The following is an 18667-nucleotide window of genomic DNA, read 5'->3' as shown; positions in this document are numbered from 1 at the left end:
TAGCCTTTTTTTTTTATTGACAAGGCAGCTTGCTTATCTTAACATTCCAAATGAGCTTAACTTTCGTTTAGTGCCAGCATTGCACTCTCTGCCATAAGGGTTTACAAACTGTTAGATTGGGGAAGATATTTGAAATACTTGGGACTTGGTATCATATTCTAAAGCATTAGTCTTGCACATTTTTGATACCCGGCAATGAAGGTGCCCAGTAAAAGAAGAGGTCAGGGCTTCATAAAACAGTAGAGAGGCTGGATTAACTGGTAGCTGACAGATGTAGAAAATATACAGCTGTGGTAATATCACAGGCTAGTTTGCAGTTTAAGAATATTATAGAATAACCAGTTTCAAAAAGAATCTTCAACAGCAGTTTCAAGGTTGTGAAAAATCCTGATAGTCAATCTAAATGAAAAGTTTAAAAGAGTTTAGCCTGCATTCTTATTAACTTGGCCTATCACTTGTTTAACAAGTTACAGGCAGGTAATTATCTAGTAGGAGCTTGAAGCTCATTTTCTGTTTTTGTTTTGTTGCTTGCAATAGCTGATGACATAGTGAGGCTTAAAAGATGGCGGAGGCAGCCGCAGTGTAATGAAAAGATAATGAGGGGCATGCATATACATTGAGTATGTTGGTAAAGATACTTCAGAAGTTTGGGTAATCCTCATCTCCTAATAGCGATATCACTTGGTGAGTGCTGACAGAAATGAAGCTAAAACAGGGCCATTGGGAAACAAGAGGGAGCTTTGCAGAAGTACATAAAACATTTTTTTACAGAAGAACTGGGGTGGGGGGGTGCTTTCAAGGAAGACTAAGCATGTTAAATAGCCACAGAATGTTGAGGGTCAGTTGGAAAAGGAAAATTGAAAAGCAGGGAAGGAGAGAGAGCAGAATTGCCTGCTTGAGCCTCTTAACACAGGTGTAGAACCTCAGATCCAGGGGTCAAACCTGCCTGGGGTCCTGATCCGGTCCTATGGGGTTCCCCAGATGGCCACACCCTCTTCCCCAGGCCCCATTCACTTTTCCCTGACCACCAATCGTTTAGTGAATTCCCAGTTTATTTGCAGTTTCTCGCCCATTCTGAAAGGTTGAAATGCATCTCCTAAGGCTTACTTACAGGCAGTAAGAGCAATAAGTTTTAATGATGGCTTCTTTTTTTTTAGCCCCCACATTTTTCATTTGGCCCTGCCCCTTTTACCTTCAGCCTCACCCACCCCCGAGAGCATCTTCGAAATGGTATTTGGTCGTTGGACTGAAAGCGTTTCAACACTTCTGCTCTAATAGCTTAAAAGTATCCTGGAGGAAGGTATAGTTGGCTGGCAGGAGCACCTTATAGGAGCATTCCCATTATGTGGTGAGGAGTATACACTGCAACACCATGTTGTAGTTCCCACTTGTTATGTATAGTTTCTACGACTGTGTTGTTTACAGAAATGCTTCGATAAATGTATTTTCCCAGAGAGAAGCTAAACACTTCCAAAGGGAGGACCTGAAAAACACAATGACTGGGGTGTCTGCTCCAAGATTTATTGCATTGTGTATTCCATATTTTACACTCCACGATATCTGTTAGGTGCATCAGAGAGAGGCATAGACTCCAGTGCTAAGACCCCAGATGCTATCAGTTCCCCATGTAATTTAGGAACTTTAATGTAGAAGCTGAGCAAAGTAGTTACTTTGGCATGTTGGCTCAAATCCTGCAATTAGCCCCAGGAGATCTCAACATCTTCTTAAAGGTAGTCATGGCCAGGAAACAAAGGCACTCCATCTAGGCACCAGTGTGGGAGGCATTTCATCATGCCGTTGAATATGAATCCTTGAAGTAACCTGGGATTGTTAGGCTTTTAATGGCTATCTGGGTGAGTTTGGGGAAAATGCTGAAAAATTTCCAGGATTTTGTTGCTTTTCCTCTTTTCACTAATTAAGCAAATATTTGATTTATCCATCAACAGGTGATGGAGACCAAAAGCATGTTGTACCTTGTGACAGAATATGCCAAAAATGGAGAAATATTTGGTAAGCCTTCTCACTCTAAAAATAGCTTGCTAGTTTATTTCAGTGACTGTGTACTGTGACTTCTTTGGGGATTGTTTCTATTTTTAAAAATAGAAGCTTTATATTTACACTGTACCTTGCCTTCTGTCTTAAAGTAACCTTTAATGCTATTGTTGAGACTAAGCTTCTCTTTTAAAGGAAGCTTTTGTATTAAACTTATTCATGAGCATTGCTTTACCTCTTGCTGAATGAGTAAGTTATTTTGTGTTATTTAATACGCTTTGTCCAGGGCAAGTATTAATTATTTTTAATGTATGATTACATATATATATCCTGCTTTTTTTCCTCCAAGGAACCTAAGGTTGCTTAAATGATCATCCTTCTCCTCCATTTTATCCTCGTAAGAACCCTTGTGAAGTAGGTTAGGCAAAGAGTCAGCGACTGGACTAAAATCACCCAGTGAGCTTCACGGCTGAGTGGGGACAAGAACCCGGATTTCTCGAGACCCAGTCCAACACTTTAACCACTACACCACATATTCCTTAATGAACAAATGGACCTATGCTTTAGTTTGGGGGTGAAGTGATAAATTCTTACAAAACTTGGCATTTCAGTAGTGGCAAGATTATGTGGTTGCAACCCAGAAAGCAGCCCTGCACCTGCAAGGAAAGGTGCAGGTACAGCTTACCTCACCCTGCTCCTTCCCTGTTTGCTCCCATAGGTAGGAGCAAGAGAGGGTGACAGAACCAGGTAGGTGCTGAGAGGAGGAGGAGGAACAACTGAAGGGTGGCGAGAGACAGAGCTCCTGTTCTCCAGGGGCAGCTTGGCAGTCCTAAGCAGTAGTGATAGTTTTCAAAAGAAATGATCTGTACGAAGTATTGTTTATTTCAAATATGTATATACCACTTTTCAACAAAAAGTTCTCAGAGTAGTTTACTTAATAAAATAGGGCAACAATTAAAATATACAAAAAATATTTAATTCTAATCTTTCCATTCCAGTTTCACCAGCACTCTTCCTTGGGTCTTGTAGGCCTCCATCGGCAGCTCTTGGCTTTTAGAATTGTGTGGAGTAAAATGGTTGGAGGTGTTGGGAGAACAGTGATGTTAAAAGTCCTGTTCCTTTCCCTCTGATCTCTCCTGGCCCACAGTGGTCACACAGGAAAAATAGTCCTTTGCCTTTGAAGTACGTTACCCAGATGAGGCCCAGAGCATCACGTCCAACACCTGCCCTGCCCCCGCTTGTCCTTCCTTAGGAAAGGGTGGGTGGGAAAAGAATGGCCAGTTTGTCATCTTTGCTTGAATTGCATGGGGAGCTTTCAGGCAGCAGTGTCCAACCTCCCCCGCCAGCTTTCCTGCTCTAGAGTTGAGGAGACGTCTGCTGGTCTGGCTCTATGTGGCCAAGCTTCTCCAGATGCCTTGGCCATACAGCTGCCAAACAATTCCCAGCCTTCCCCCCAACTGGAAATATGGCAGGAATCCCTGCTCAACTGCTGAGAGGTTCTCCATCCACCTCTGTCGCATTTGGAGAAAGGCTGACAGCCCATCACAGTTGTCATAGAGCAACGCCACACTTATTGTGATGGGTAGACGTATTGAACTCTGCCCATTTCTTAACACCAGGATTTCCTCTGGGGAGCAGTGGGCCAGTAGTATGTCACCAAAGAATCAGAATTTGAATTCTAGTAAGTAAACAGATGTCTGTTGTGGTAGAAATGTGGTACATGTGAATTTTCAGGATTGGTGCCTAATAAGATTGTTTTCCTTGTGAAACAAGCTAGTCATTTCTTTGCTCTGTGGTTTCCTTTCTGTTTCTGTTTGCTGATTTGTTTAGAGCACAGATGGGGAACCTGTGGCCCTCCCAGATGTTTGATCCCAATCTCATCATCTCTGACCATTGGCCATGCAGGCTAGAACTAATAGCAGTTGGTATCCAACAACATATGGATGCTTACAGGTTCTCCTCGCCCCCCCAGATTTAGCTCCTGATAAAGCACAACCCATGGTAGACATTCTACCATGAACACAGTCTATTTAGGGTTTCTGGGATCATCATTTAGAACTGAGAGAACTGGTCATTAGGAAGTGCTGATTTGGGCTCTAAAAGAAGTTCCCAAGAAACCAAATGTCTTGGCAGTGGTGGTTGTAGAAGAGACCCAGGTGAATTTTGAACTCATGCTTTTCAAAGGTTGTATTTAATTTCTAAAAGGAGGATCAAATCTGTGCAAGTCTTGGCTGTCTGTCCTAGAAACATTTTCCTCCATTTCCTTATTCCAGCAGGAGGGCAGTTTGAGGTTACTCAGCAGTGAGGGGAAAACACTGCATATACTCTGGGGTGTTGCCTTTATTATCTCATTGAATTTATGTAGCACCAGTACAGACTTCAATGGACCTGTAGTAAGCACTTCTAGACTGCAATATATCAATTGGGCAAGGGAGCAAGTTGTATAATTTATTCATTCATTCATTCAAAGCATTTTTATCCCACTCTTCAGTCAAAAGACTCCCTGAGCGGCTTACAAGAATCAGTAATTAGACAGTCTTTGCCCTCAGGCTTATAGTCTAAAAAGACAGGAGACACAAGGAAAGAGGTTGGGAGGAAGGAGGAAAAAACCATGATGATGATGCTTGATTTGCTTGCTCAGCTGGATGGGAATATACCTATTCTGGAACAAATTGTACTCAGATTTGCACTGCATCTATTGTCCTTTTGGGCTGGCATGTTCTTTGCTGGTCTGTTCCTCTTCTCTTCTGCAGTATCTCTTCTTTTGAGTTAAAGCTTAATTTGTTTCTTCTCCCATCCCTTTGGGGCAAGATGTTTTCTTAGAAGCCCTTCTGGTGGCAGTTGGGATAGAGGCCACTCCTCTCCCATCTTCTGATGGTGGCAGCTGTCCTAGGTTGTGTCTAACTCCATCCTCTCAGTGCAAGATGTATAAGGAAGTTATGGAAGGCTTTATGGCAGGTTGATGCCTTCCAGATGTTTTGGACTACAACTTCCATAAGCCCTCACTATTGGCCATGCTGACTGGGGGTTATGGGAACTGTAGTCCAAAACTCCTGAAGCACCATGTTGCCTTCCCTGCTATAGGGAAAGGATGCCTAAACGTCACAGGAACATAGGAAGCGGTCCTATACTGAGTCAGACCCTTGGTCCATTTAGGCCAGTATTGCTGATACAGACTGGCAGCAGAGGCTCCCCAGGGTTTCCATCAGGATTCCTTCCTAGCCCTATCTGGATCTGCTAAGGCAGTGAACCTAGGAGCTTCTGCATGCAAAACATGTGCTCTTCCCATGAGCTATATTTCCTCCCTCCCTCCCCCATCAATTTCAGATGGCTTTAATCTAATTAATTCAGCCATCCTGTGTGGTGGTTGGATATGATAACCATTTGGGTGCCTTCCAGACTTCACAGTTTTGCTGTTGGTTTGTGCAAAGGATGGAAGATGAAGGATGATATAGCTAAGGGAGACTTCCTCATATATCATATGTCTTGGGGAAGTCTTGTATTACAATGCCTCCAAGTGCATAGCTTAGATCATGACTAATTGTGTATTAGAAGTGCTGCGAGTGGACTGTTCCGGATGGTCCCGTTTCATAGTAGCTTTGGGGGGTTACCAGAATAAAGGCATGGTGTAACGGTTAGAATGTTGGAAGACCAAAATACAAGTCTCTGTACAACTATGAAGCACAGTGGCTGACCTTGGGCAAGTTGCCAGCTCTTAGCCTAGCCTGCTCCACAGGTGGTTAGGATACATGGGGTGGGGGGAGAGCCATGTATGCCACCCTGAGGTCTTTGGAGGAAGGCAGATAAAAAGATAATAAGTCAAAGAATAATAATAAGCTAGAGCTCTTCCTGGAAAATGGGATGATGTGGTGTTTTCCTTTATTGCCCACGATGAGAATGTTCTCCTCGTCAGATGTAACAATGTAAATTGTTCGTACCAATTTCCGTATAACATAAAATGGGAGAATTCAAGCTATTTATGTCATGCCTTCACTTCCTCAGCAGCAGGGAAGGCTGCACTCTAGGTTGTCTTTGGCAGTCTTAAGGGTATGGTGCCCATAGTATTCTTTAGTATCTTCTAATGGATAAACGTATTATGTGGTCTTGTCTTTATTTTTTATCTCTTACCATCTTATATATCACTTGGCTAGTTCGGGAGACACAGTTCCTTGGTGCTGGCTAAGTAAGAGGTCTTGGTGTACAGTACTCCTTGTTTTCGGTATCCTAAAGTGTGAACTTTGAGCAAACCACAGTTGTTGTCTCTTGGATGCAGTATGTATCTTCAGTGCACCAAGAGAAATCTCTTGAGAGGAAATTCCTGAATGAGGGCATCAGCCTGCATGCAAGGACAAAACCAATGTTCTTTTATTTATGATCAGTTTATCTTCTTCTGCAGTGATTGTTGTTGGATTATATCCATGTGGTGTAAATGAGGCTTCCTGTAATTCATAAGCAAGTATACTTAATGGGGCTAACTAGCAATATTATTGTTCACAGTACTGTACTTATATATTGTTGAACCTGGTATAAGATGCCCAATTCAGACATCACAACAACCCAGGTTTTTTTAAAACCCGGAGTTGTTGTAAACAACAACAGCCATGTATGCTGGCTCCTCCCGCCTGATTGCTCCTGCTGGAAGCGGGAGGAGCTAAACAGTCCAGAGATGCTCCATCCCTTAGTTGTTAAGTGTGACCTGTGAACCAGGAATTCTCCATTGTTGGAGAGGCAACCCAGAATTCCTGGTTCACACATCACACTTAACAACTCAGGGAATCGAGCGTCCCTCAGTTATTTAGGTCTTCCTGCTTGTAGCTGGAACAATCAGGTGGCGGGAATCAGCATGCTCACTCCCGCTTCATTCACAACTGACACTCTGGGTTGTTGTGATGTGTGAGCTGAGTCAGTACAGTCAGGGCCAGAAATATTGGAACAAGGATAACTGTTTTGGCAGTTGGCCTATGTACGCGACCACATTGAAGTTGAAAGGAAACACACCCAGATGGGAGCGAAGTCAGGACTTTCAGCTGTAATTCAGGGGGTTTGACAAAAGTGGGGCACTAACCATTCAGGAAGGACAGCCAGTGGCATACACACACCCCCATCGTTGGTGGCTCATAAGTAATGGAACAACCCAATATCATTTCAAACTTAAGGATCGCCTTTAATACCTGGATGAAAATCCTTTGCAGTCAATGACTGCCTGAAGTCTGGAACCCATGGACATGACCAAATGCTGAGTTTCCTCCCTCGAGATGCTTTGCCAGGCCTTCACTGCAGCTGCCTTCAGCTGCTGCTTGTTTGTGGGTCTGCCTTCAGTCTTGTCTTCAGTAAGTGAAAAGCATGCTCTACTGGGTGTAGATCAGTTGACTGGCTTTGCTGTATGTTTTGGGTCATTATCCATCTGCAAGATGAAGCGGTGTCCTATCACTTTGGCAGCATTTGGCTGAATCTGAGCAGAAAGTATAGCCCTGTATACTTCAGAATTCATCCTGCTGCTTTTATCAGCAGTCAGATCATCAATAAACACCAGTGACCTGGCTCCATTGGCAGCCATACATGCGCATGCCATAACACTGCCTCCACCATGTTTGACAGATGATGTGGTATGCTTTGGATCATGAGCTGTTCCTTTTCTTCTCCATACTTTTCTCTTCCCATCATTCTGGTACAAGTTAATCTTGCTTTCATCAGTCCAAAGAATCTTATTCCAGAACTGGGCAGGCTTTTTTAGGTATTTGCTGGCAAAAGCTAATCTGGCCTGTCTGTTCTTGAGCATTACCAGTGGTTAGCACCTTGTTGTGAAGCCTCTGCATTTACATTCATAAAGCCGTCTCTGGACTGTAGATGTTGACAATGACATGCCTACCTCCACAAGAGCGTTCTTGGCCCGGCTAGATGTTGTGAAAGGGTTCCTCTTCACCATGAGCAGAATTCTGCGATCATCCACTTTAGTTGTCTTCCATGGTCTGCCAGGGCTTTTGATGTTGCTGAGCTTGCCAGTTAATTCCTTCTTTTTCAGGATGTTCCAAACTGTTGTGTTGGCTGCTCCCACTGTTTTTCCTATCTCTCTGATGGGTCTGCGTTGTTTCCTCAGCCTAATGATGGCCTCCTTCACTTGCATGGACACCTCTTTGGACCTCATGTTGGGAGTTCCAGTGAACAGCTACCAAATGTCCCACTCAGAACCACCTCCAGGCCTTTTATCTGCTTGATTGGTCATGGGGTCATGACCATGCAGCTGCTTGTCAGCCATTCATTCCATTACTTATGAGGCACCAATGATGGGTGTGTGTGCATGCCACTGGCTGTACTTCCTGAATGGTTAGTGCCCCACTTTTGTCAAACCCCTTGAATTACAGCTGAAAGTCCTGATTTCACTCCCATCTGGGTGTGTTTCCTTTCAACTTCAATGTGGTGGTGTACAGAGGCCAACTGCCAAAACAGTTATCCTTGTTCCAATATTTCTGGCTCTGACTGTATGTCTAGCAGACTGTATGGGTGACTTCGTCGCACTTCACTACAACTCACCCTGTCCGTGGAATAAGCCAGTGTGGGTTGTTGGAACAACCCATGATGAGCCCGACAGATGATTGGGTTTCCGTTGTATTGTTCTCCCTCTCCTTCCCCCTCGGTCCTCCAGTTGGTTCTTCCCAGTATCCCAGGGGACTTGGTGGCAGAACCCATCTTGTCTGCTGCCAAGTCTCCCATCCCTGCTCCGATTGTGACCCCGGTCATGGTTGGAGCTTTTTTCTTTATTTGTCCTTTTATTTACGCAAAATGGGGCTGAAATTATTATTTTTTGGATTGTCCAAGCCCTGGGGAGTATGTGCAAATAATTTTTTAAAAATTTTTCTAATCGGGTTTTCAGAGTTGCACACTTGTGCAGCCCTGACTATCAAAAATATAGAGGCTTGCCTTGTCTGTAGCCCTGTATGTTTGAGCTGTCAAACATACAAGGTAACAGGCAAAACTACGCTGTATGTAGGCTGCTTTGACAGCCTTTAACAGTTGACAGGTGGGGAAATGGGGTGTAGACCACCCCCTTAGCAAGGTCATCCCCAGGGTTGAAAGGGTTGCTCTGAACCTTGGGGTGCCTGTCTTCAAATCCCCACTTGTCTGAGTCCCCAGCAAGTGTTTTGGGGGAGACTACACCTCCCTTTTTAAATCTCCCAATCGCAGGAATCACTTCTAGTTTGATAGCTGTTAAACTAGATGCGGTTATTGGGTTTGGGAGATAAAAAAGGGGGGGTAGATCTCCATGAAAAAGAGTTCCTGTCAACTCAGGGAAGGGTCGACCGGGAGGAAGGCACCCCCAAGGTTCAGGGCAACCCTTTCAATCCTGGGGATAAACTTGCTAAGGGGGTGATCTATGTTTGACAGCTCAAAAATACAAGGCTCCAAACAAGGCAAGTCTGTATATTTCTGACAGCTGGAGTTGTGGAAGTGTGCAACTCAAAAACACAACTTAAAGTAAGTGTGTGTGTGTGTGTAAAGGGAGACACTTGTGCACATTCCCCGGAGCTGGGAAAATACAAAAAAAAATATTTTGGCCCCATTTTGCACAAATAAAATAAAGGATTTTTTTTTAAAGCTCTGACCGCAACCTGGGTCACAGAGCGGGGGACGGGGGACTTGATGGGAGACGGGGGAACCTGTGACAGCCCCCCCATTTGGCAAGGGGCACTTGAAGTGGCTCAGCTGCAATCGCAAAGAGTGATCAAGGCCACACTCAGGAAGAGTCCCAGGGGTTTCTACCACTCTTGCTGAGTGCCTCACTGCCCAATGCCCACAACCCACAATGGGTTGGCAGTGCTGGGTTTGGACGACATGCCAACCCATCATGGGTATGTCAACCCCTAGAACAAGCCATGAGTTGATAGGGTGGCTTGTTGCCCATGCATATGCCACCGTTGGGAATCAGCCTGGGTTTGGACGACACGACAACCCTCTGTGGCTTGTCATATTTTCATGGATTTTAAGATGCTATATACTGTCTTTTTCCACGAGGAACTCAAGGTGAGTTATGATAAAATTGAATGAAGAGGTTTGAGATCCAAAGAGCTACTATGAAGGTGTTGCAGGGCTTGCATGTGACATTTTTGTGGCATTTATGTGAACAGCAGAACCCCGTACATCTTGCAAACTGCTTTTGAAGCACCTCTGAATTGTAAGTGTCTTGTCATGCAGCTTTTGTGAGGAGGGTGGATATTCCAGAAATATATGTCTGAATCCCATTGTGTGTAGAAGTTGATGCACTGCTATGATTCAGACCCAATATACAATTTGTTTACAAAAAAAGGCTCAAGTTTTTTACCTTATTCAAAGGCAAAACTCAGCTATAATATCATGCCTATTAAATGACTTGATAAACCATCTGTGATGGTAGGAGTTACTTTAGAAAATTTAATTTTTTCTCCTTGCATGCAAGTGTAACATTCCAAATTAAAAAGCTGTCAGTTGGGTTCAATTTGTATAAGGGAAAGAGCTGAATGCGGTGGAGGTGAGGTGACTAACAAAACTCTGTGAATCTTTTCAAAAGATTTTGCATATGTGTGTCTCTAAAATGGATTAAGAATGAACAGTTACACCATTGCAGGAACAGAATAGACTCAGCATTTGTTCCGGAATTCATGTTTAAGAATTGGCTGCAAGTCTTAGAAGTACATGCTTATTGATTGGTGTTAGATATTCTAGAAAGGGCAAAGTGACACTGCAGCAACGATAATATCGTTAACTTACTGCCACTAATATAAATTGTAGGTATTTGGTGGTGATTCAAGTTGTTGGCCTGGGGGAGGGCCTAGTTTGATGGAAGGAGGGCCTGTTGATTGCCAAGAAGAGCAGTTTGGAATAAAGTTCATTGGCTTGTAGTGGAAAGACCTCTAGTCATTGGAGAACAGAGGAGGTGAAGGTTGGCTGAGATGATGCCATCCTGTTTGTTTCGTGGCTTGACTTTTGAGTGAGGCTGACTTGCAGCAATTTTAAAAGTCACTTCTAGTTGTCTCTCTGTATTTCCTCTAAAGCATTATCGTTGAGCAGTACTTTTCAGTGCCTTGGGTGTTTGTCAGTCATGTGTACAAGCTTCATTTTTTTAATAAGAGCCAAAAAGCAAGGCTGCTGTTGATAAGAGCAAAAAGTCAGCAAAGAAAATAAAATTTTGCAGGTGAAAAGCTTTCTCCTTTTTTCCTGCCAAACATTTAATTGGTGTGTAATAAAACTACCTTTCTTAGTTCCCCATCCCTGCTTTATCTAGTTATACATGAATAGGTTTTAGTGGTCAGATTTGCAACATTGTTTAGGAAATATATGAATAATCAGTGAGAAACTTAATTTAAATCAATTATTACTTTTTCTTGCTTTTTTCTTGCTGATTTACGATATAAATCAAGCCAGTTTCTCAATCTACCATGCCATGAATATTTAATGCTGTCATTCTTCATTCACATTAACATAACCAGAATGAAAACTGGTATGGTCATGATCCAAAGCTTCATGTGAGTGAGGATAGCCCCATAGTGTCCTTGTAGCATTCTTCAGCCTTAAAAGTACCGCCACCAAATTCTCAAACACTGAAGATGCCCTGGACACTCTGCTTACACCAAGTACCTTGCATACACTCAATTCATTAAGCAACAAACACTTTCTTGAGCCTTCCTGGTTGGCTTATGTATACTGGCATGAAAAAGGCTTTAGAAATACTTGACGAAAGAAAGTCCTAACTCCTAGTGTACCCGTCCATTGAACTTGATTTATGTTGGATCATGTGCTTTGAAATATCAGCCTGTTCCAAATTCTTCCACATGTTTTACTCCTCCAAATAAGTAACATGCTAATGAAAACAGGACAGGAAGCTGTTTCACTTCCAAGTGAAAGGCCTCTTTGTTCCAGCTATTGTTCTGTTTAAGTCTGAGGAGGTTTCCAGTTTCTACTGAATTACCCCAAATAGAACAACTTAAGGAGAAGGTCAAACCTGTCCATAACGCAAGTGTAAAATGACAGCATTTAGATTTCTAAGAACAAAATATTAGAGGACAGAAGTTTAGCTGCAATATACCAGCCACCTGGCAAAGAAAGGAAGGTGCAGTTTAGAGATGTAAAATTTCCAGAAATTTTGAAGCCATGGGGAAAAAATGGGGTTTTCCCCCTGTTGTTTTACTGGAAAAATTGAGATTTGGGGGGAAATTGAAAAATAAGCAATACTTATTTTTTAGCACCCTTTACAGATCTAAAGTCACTTTGTTGCTTTAGGACAGTGTTCCCCAACCTGGTGCCCTCCAGGTATTTTGAACTTCAGCTCCAGGCAGGATGGCCAGTGGTCAGGAATGCTGGCTACTGTAGTCCAAAACATTTGTAAGTCCAAAACATCTGTCCAAAACATGAAAGTTCCATGAGCAAATCAAGTTACACAGAACATATTTTAGGTTCCTAGTTTATGTCTGTCAGGGTTGGATCAGAGCCCATAGAGCCCCAAAGCAGTTCTGATTCTGAGGAAGAGATAGAAACCGTGGGAGAGGAACCCGCACACTGTTCAGAGGCGCCGCCGGAGTGAGAGCCCCTCCCTGCTCACATTCCTGAGAATGGTAGCGACCCTGGAAGGCAGGGGGAGGGACAACTGGAGCTTTGGGATGCTAGGCGCCGGCACAGGGACAAGCGGGAGATGGAGGGCGCGAGAGGAGGCGTTCAGCCCGCTTGGCGCGACATCAACAGCTGCGCCCCGATGCCCCACGGGAAAGGGGTGGACTTTCGCCTCCTAGCCCTTAAGTTCAGAGGCTTCCCGCCGTTACCCTCCGAACAGAGATCAAGTGATTCACTAAGGCTAGAAACCCCTAGTAGGCAGCTCTCTTAAGTTTCCCTCATTAGGCTCATGCAATTAGCATCTGTAAGCAATCATCTGCGTGTTGATTCTGGCTACTTGAGGATTTCAGAAGGTAGCAAGGGCGTTCCTGACAATATCTGACCAGGAAGTAGTCCCTGAAACATCTGAATCCTAGAAGCCAGAAGAAGCAAGAAGAACTGGAGGCAGAGGAAGACAAACCTAGAAACACAGAGCTCTGTAGAACTGTCAAGAATGTGTATTTTCTTCCATATTATGATATGGTGACTATTCACATGTTGGGAAACTGAGCATGACTTGGAACATTCCAAAATGTCTGTCGGTAAAAGATACATTGGATCAATAATTCTAATAAGAAATGGAAGAAATAACTCAGCTGAGAACCTTACAGAGAGGATTAAAAAATGTTCCCCATGGCTTCATTATTTCCAGACATTTTACATATCTAGTCCTTCTATAAAAGTCTTCCTATTACATAGCTTTTAGAAATCATTTGAGGGGAGTAAAGGCTGGGTAACAGATGTATAAACACCTTGTCATAAATTCTAGAAGAAAATATTTCATAATCCAAAGCTGTTCAATTTTTCCCATTTTTCAGGGGGAGAGGGCGAGAACAGTCTTTGGAAAAAAAATGGGGAAAACCTGGTATTTTTCTAATTTTTTTCCCAGGCCTTCACATCTCTAGTGCAGTTGCTGCAATTTAAATATAAAGTTGAGTAATGTTGACCTATATTAGTTGTTAACAACTGATCCTATACATAGTTGCTTCTCCTTACATGGCCAAGTACACAGTTTGGGAGTACTTTTGGATGTGGTGTCGAAGAGGAAAGATCTTGCCTCAGTGACACATGCGTTGATTACATCCAAACTGGATTGCTGTACTACAGTCAATGTGGGGCTGCCCTTAAAGATGGTTTAGAAACTTCAGCTGGTGTAAAATGCACCAGCAAGAATGCCTGTAGGAGCTGGGCATTTTGAATCACATTACACCTATTCTGCACCAGTTACGTTGGCTACCTATTAATTTCCAACCCCGGGTATTAAAGGTTATCTGAAGGACCACCTGCACTCATATGCACTTCCATGAGCTTTAAAATTGGCATCTGAGGCCCTCTCTCTGGTTGATCAGCAAGCAATGTTAGGCTGGCATGTACTAGAGTACTCTTCTGTGGTGGCCCCACATCCTCAGGGAAATATGTTTGGCCCACTCTTTGTTGGTCTAGGTAAGTTCTAAAGACATTTTTCTTCCAGACAGCAGGCTGGTTTGCATGATCACCAGCGTTAAACAAGTCCACAACATGCCATGGATTATTTGAGGGTTGTTTTCCCCTCCAAGAAGCCATGCTACCCGGGTTCAGATGACACAACAACCTGCGCCTGGGCAGGTAATTAGGCAAATTGTGCCCTGCGGTGGCTTGTTCAACCCTCGGTGATGGGGCGAATCAGGTCAATTTTTGGATGATTCATGGTGCTGTAACTGTTTTATCTGCTACCCCTATTTTAATGTTTTTATTTACTGCTTTAAAAAAAATAATAGATTGCTTTACCTAATGTATTGGCTTATGTGGTGTTGTTGTTTTTCTGTGTGATTTTATTACGTTTTATTGAGTATCATAAACCACCTTGGGAGGATAACCTATCCTAAAAAGTGGTTTAAAAATCCACCAAATGCCTTATTCTAGCAACCCAGAGAAAGGATGTCTTGTTGTTGTATATAATATGTCTAGTATTGCTCTTCCTGTAGGTATAACCTATATTTTTAAAATGCATTAAGAAAAAAATAAAAAATTACAAATTAATGAGTAAATAAAATGTACATATTAAGTAGAATATTTTTTCTTTGTACTGAAATTGCTTACTTTACAAAAAGATGGTCAAGGGTATTACTGAGCTTGGTTGGCTGTTAATCAGGGGCTTCTTTGTGGGGGCAGGGAGGGGGTTGGTTAATCGCTAGTTTGCCCTGCCTGTATGTATTGGCAAACTAGTTCTTTGACTTGGTCTTACAATATCCCTAATAAGCAAGCCATCATCCCTGGAGAAAAGCTGCAGCTTAAATTATTATCTTGCAGTCAGCCCTTCCAAATCTCCTTAGAGCAAGGTCCAGCTGGTGTGTCAAAATGCTTGTTGTGAGCAGTAGCTGCCTGTCAATGGAACCTACGAGTTGGCTTCTGTCTAGAATCTGTTCATTTGTACTTGTAATACAACTTAACACCCAACAGCACCATCCCAGTTGGAAATTTTATCTAGAATAGCTATCAAAAGCTGAGAAGTACCAGTAGCATCTGGAAGTTTGATTTCATAAGCAAAATAGTAAAAAGGCGGGATTCAAATCAAATAAATAAATTAGGAGAGAGAAAAGGTCTTTTGTTTTTGCTGCTGTTAAACTATTTCAAGTCTGAAATCCTTGCTGATCTACTGCAAATCACCCAGAGATCTACCGGCGGATCCCAATCTATGTTCTGACCACTCCTGGTGTTGTTGTTGTTCAGTCGTTCAGTCGTGTCCGACTCTTCGTGACCCCATGGACCATAGCGCGCCAGGTCTTCCTGTCCTCCGCTCTCTCCCAGAGTGTGCTCAAGTTACTCCTGGTGTACAATAATATAAAATAAGAACAGAAACAAACTTACCAGGATAGAGCAGAAACATGAAACTGTAGAGGGGGGAAACTTAACTGAAGGTACAGTGGAACAAAAAGATCTTAACAGCCCATCTAGATGCCAATACTATGGGTGCTAATCAGGGGAGGGGGGTGTACAACCTGGGTGCTACTACAGCAGGTCTGTGGAACCTCTGGCTCACAGAGGTTTTTCTTCTGGCCTGTGGATCCTCATTGGGTTGCTTCAGGGAGCAGGGCTTGATCTGGAGGAATCCCTACTGTTACTGCCAATCTCAGATTGGAGATAACAGTTGGCGCTGGGAGGAGCCACTTCCCCAGTGCCAGCTGAGGCTCTTCTCCATGCGGGGAGAGGCAGGGAACTCTGTGCCTCTCCCAGCACAGCGAAAGGGAAAATGGGTGGAGTGATTACATCATTGGATCTGGCTGTAGCTGTACATGCTGATGTCATGGCGGGCAGGCGGGAGTTCAGCCCCCCACCTTAAACTAGTTCTTCATCCCTGTACTACAGAGAAGGTACTGTTCTGCACCATGGCCAATCAGACCTCTGATAACGGGATGGGGAGCAAGACCCCCAGTGACAAATGCCGTGGGTGGGCGGGCCAGTTCATGTTGGAGAAGGTGGGCTTTTCAAGTATTCTGGTCCCAAACCATTTAAAGCTTTATAGATAATGACCAGCACCTTGAATTGTGCCTGGGAATGTATTGGTAACTAGTGCAGATGGTACAAAAGTGGAATTATGCTGCATAAAACAGGCCCCAGATGCTACTCTGGCACCCTCATTTTGCATCAGTTGAAGCTTCCAAGCATTTGATGGACAGCCTCACGTAGGCCATGTTTCAGTAGTCTGAAATCAATGTGACCAAAGCATATGTAGCAATGGGCAGGAAAGGGTGCAGCTGGTGCACTAGCTGAGGCTGTGCAAAGGTTCTCCGGTATATGCAGATGATATTTCTACCATACTCGATAGCAAGGCCAAGTTACTCGTGGGGGTCCTCTTTTAAAGCTGTCTCTCTCCCCTACCCTTGTAGGGCTTTTGTTTTTTTGCTGCCTGGGATATAGCCCAGGAAGTAAACATTGGCAGTACTTGGTGAGGATTGGGAAGAGGAATTTGTGGAAGTGGTGATCATCAAATTGAGGTAGAATTGATATACTTTGGTGAGAAATTATGGATGCAGCACTTGACTATCTGATTAGTGGGGAAGTTAACCTCACAAGTAATTTCTTAGTGTTTGCATCCTTGAACTAAAGTTTGTTCTAGACAATTGGGTAGCCTTTGTAACATTTTGGAAGAATAAAAAGGGGGCATCACAAGGGGAAAAAATATGGGGTACAGGGAGAGATGCTTTTCAGACAGAATGTCAATGAACTAATCCAGTCAAAATTGGCCGGCTTAGTTTGAGTCTTTCCAAACCTGTCATTATTGAGAAATTAAATTTTCTAGGACAACCGTGTTTGGCCCATTGCAATTATATAACCAGTTTGACTGAAGTAAAACCATTAATCAGATCTTACAATGGCATTATTACAAACAGAAGAAGGGCTTGCATCCATCATTACATCATCTACCTTTGTTTACATTAAAAAGCAAATGCTTTGACCTATTTGCGTGAATTCAGCTGAGGTGCAGGAAAATCATAATTCTTATGTCGGTATTAGTAGCTTGCCAGTGTCAGAGCAATGCCTTTATGCAGTACTGTTTATAAAAGTGTATTTTAAAAGAGAAAAAAAATCCATTCCAAAAGTGTGCAGCAGATTACGTCTCTCCCAGTACTTTAAAAAGCAATTCAAAATAATTAGCATAATTTTAAATACCACGCCTTAAATTCAAAGTGCACTTTATTGTGTATACATACAAAATTTAATTAATGCAACTCTAAACCCACCATTACATTTCTCATTTCATCCTGCACCATCATGCTAGGGGGTTGTTGTATAGATTCCACCATTAGTGAAGGGCCCACAACTTGCTTCCTCTGTGGAAAGCTTTGACTCTATCAATTCAATAAAACGTTGGTCCTGACAATCTGTACTAGTAATCCAAAGGGAACAACAAGCCTCTCTGTTAGCATAACACATTGACATATCAAATTTGAGACCTAATTTCCCTTATCTGTCAACAGTTGTAGGTCGCGAATAAGCCTTTCTATGTAAGTTATAAATAGTACATCAGTAAGGCTAATGTATCTCCTGAATCTTCCTGCGTCTTTTTTCTGAGTGAAAAGAATTCCTGCTTACTGGTATGCATGAAAATGCTTTGCCCACACTAAATATTCCAGCAGACATTTAAAAGACCTAAAATTAGGAATGACTAGAGTATGAAAGGTCAAGTCAGTTAGAGGAAACACAGATATTTTAAAAGAATTGTTTTGAAGTCAATTTTTGGGCTGTTCTCCACTAGTCTTTTCAAAGAGTAAAAGGTGTTTGTAACTTACTGCATAAAAAGCTGAACATGAGATCCCTCTCCTACCTTCTATTATGTGTGCACATACACACACACACACACACACACACACGAGTGTGTGTGTTTGTATGTATATGTGTGTGTGTAGTCAGACACGACTGAACGACTGAACAACAACAACTACCTGCCTTGTTCAGGGAGACAGTTGTAGGGTATCATTGCACGCTGCACAGACTTGGCCTTCAGGGATACCTGTTTGTTTATGCAATGTGTCCTGCCCTTGGTCGCTCAAGTGCTGAACCAGGAATACAAGAAACTGCCATGTAACTGTACCCTTGGAATGCACCCTCCTTTTCTCAAAATATGTTCAGGATATTGGAGCATGCAATTCTTCTTTGGCATAGACAGATCGGTGTGTGCGCGCACACACGCTTGCACATTAACTCTATGTTGTTCCTGGCAAAAGCCACCACGTAGTTTGGCCTATGTCATTTTTCTTTAAATTTTGGAAATTAAGACCTAGTTGCGAAGAAGATGACCACTTTAAAAGTGACTGGAATGAAACAATAAATATTGTTTCAGAAGAAAGGCAGAGAAAGATAATAATGCAGAAAACTTTGTCATGTCTTATAATAGTGAGCAAAGAGAGAATTAATGGAGCTTTTTGATGTAGTAGGCAAAATGTTGCTGCAAAGCTTGAGGTGCATCTATCTAATGAAAGGTCATGTTAAATTATTAATCATAATGCAGAACATGTAGGCTTTTGTTTTACTTTAAAATTACACCTTCCTGGTTAGTAGAATACTTGGTTTGGTATGT

General features: G+C 42.7%; 1 protein-coding gene across 2 annotated transcripts in view; it reads left to right on the top strand.

Annotated features, from left to right (window-relative positions):
• The window catches only part of SIK2 (salt inducible kinase 2), a 93667-nt gene that overhangs the window by 19037 nt on the left and 55963 nt on the right, over positions 1–18667 (top strand). For both annotated transcript variants that reach the window (XM_084803536.1, XM_084803535.1), the window contains exon 3: positions 1947–2010. In XM_084803536.1, the coding sequence (XP_084659662.1) occupies positions 1947–2010 (64 nt within the window). The remainder of the gene's footprint in view (positions 1–1946; positions 2011–18667) is intronic.

Source organism: Heloderma suspectum, chromosome 6, assembly GCF_057233095.1.
Source record: "Heloderma suspectum isolate Gila_16-S chromosome 6, 16-S_ref, whole genome shotgun sequence".
Taxonomy (NCBI): Eukaryota; Metazoa; Chordata; class Lepidosauria; order Squamata; family Helodermatidae; genus Heloderma; species Heloderma suspectum.
This window is presented reverse-complemented; position numbering and strand designations above follow the sequence as displayed.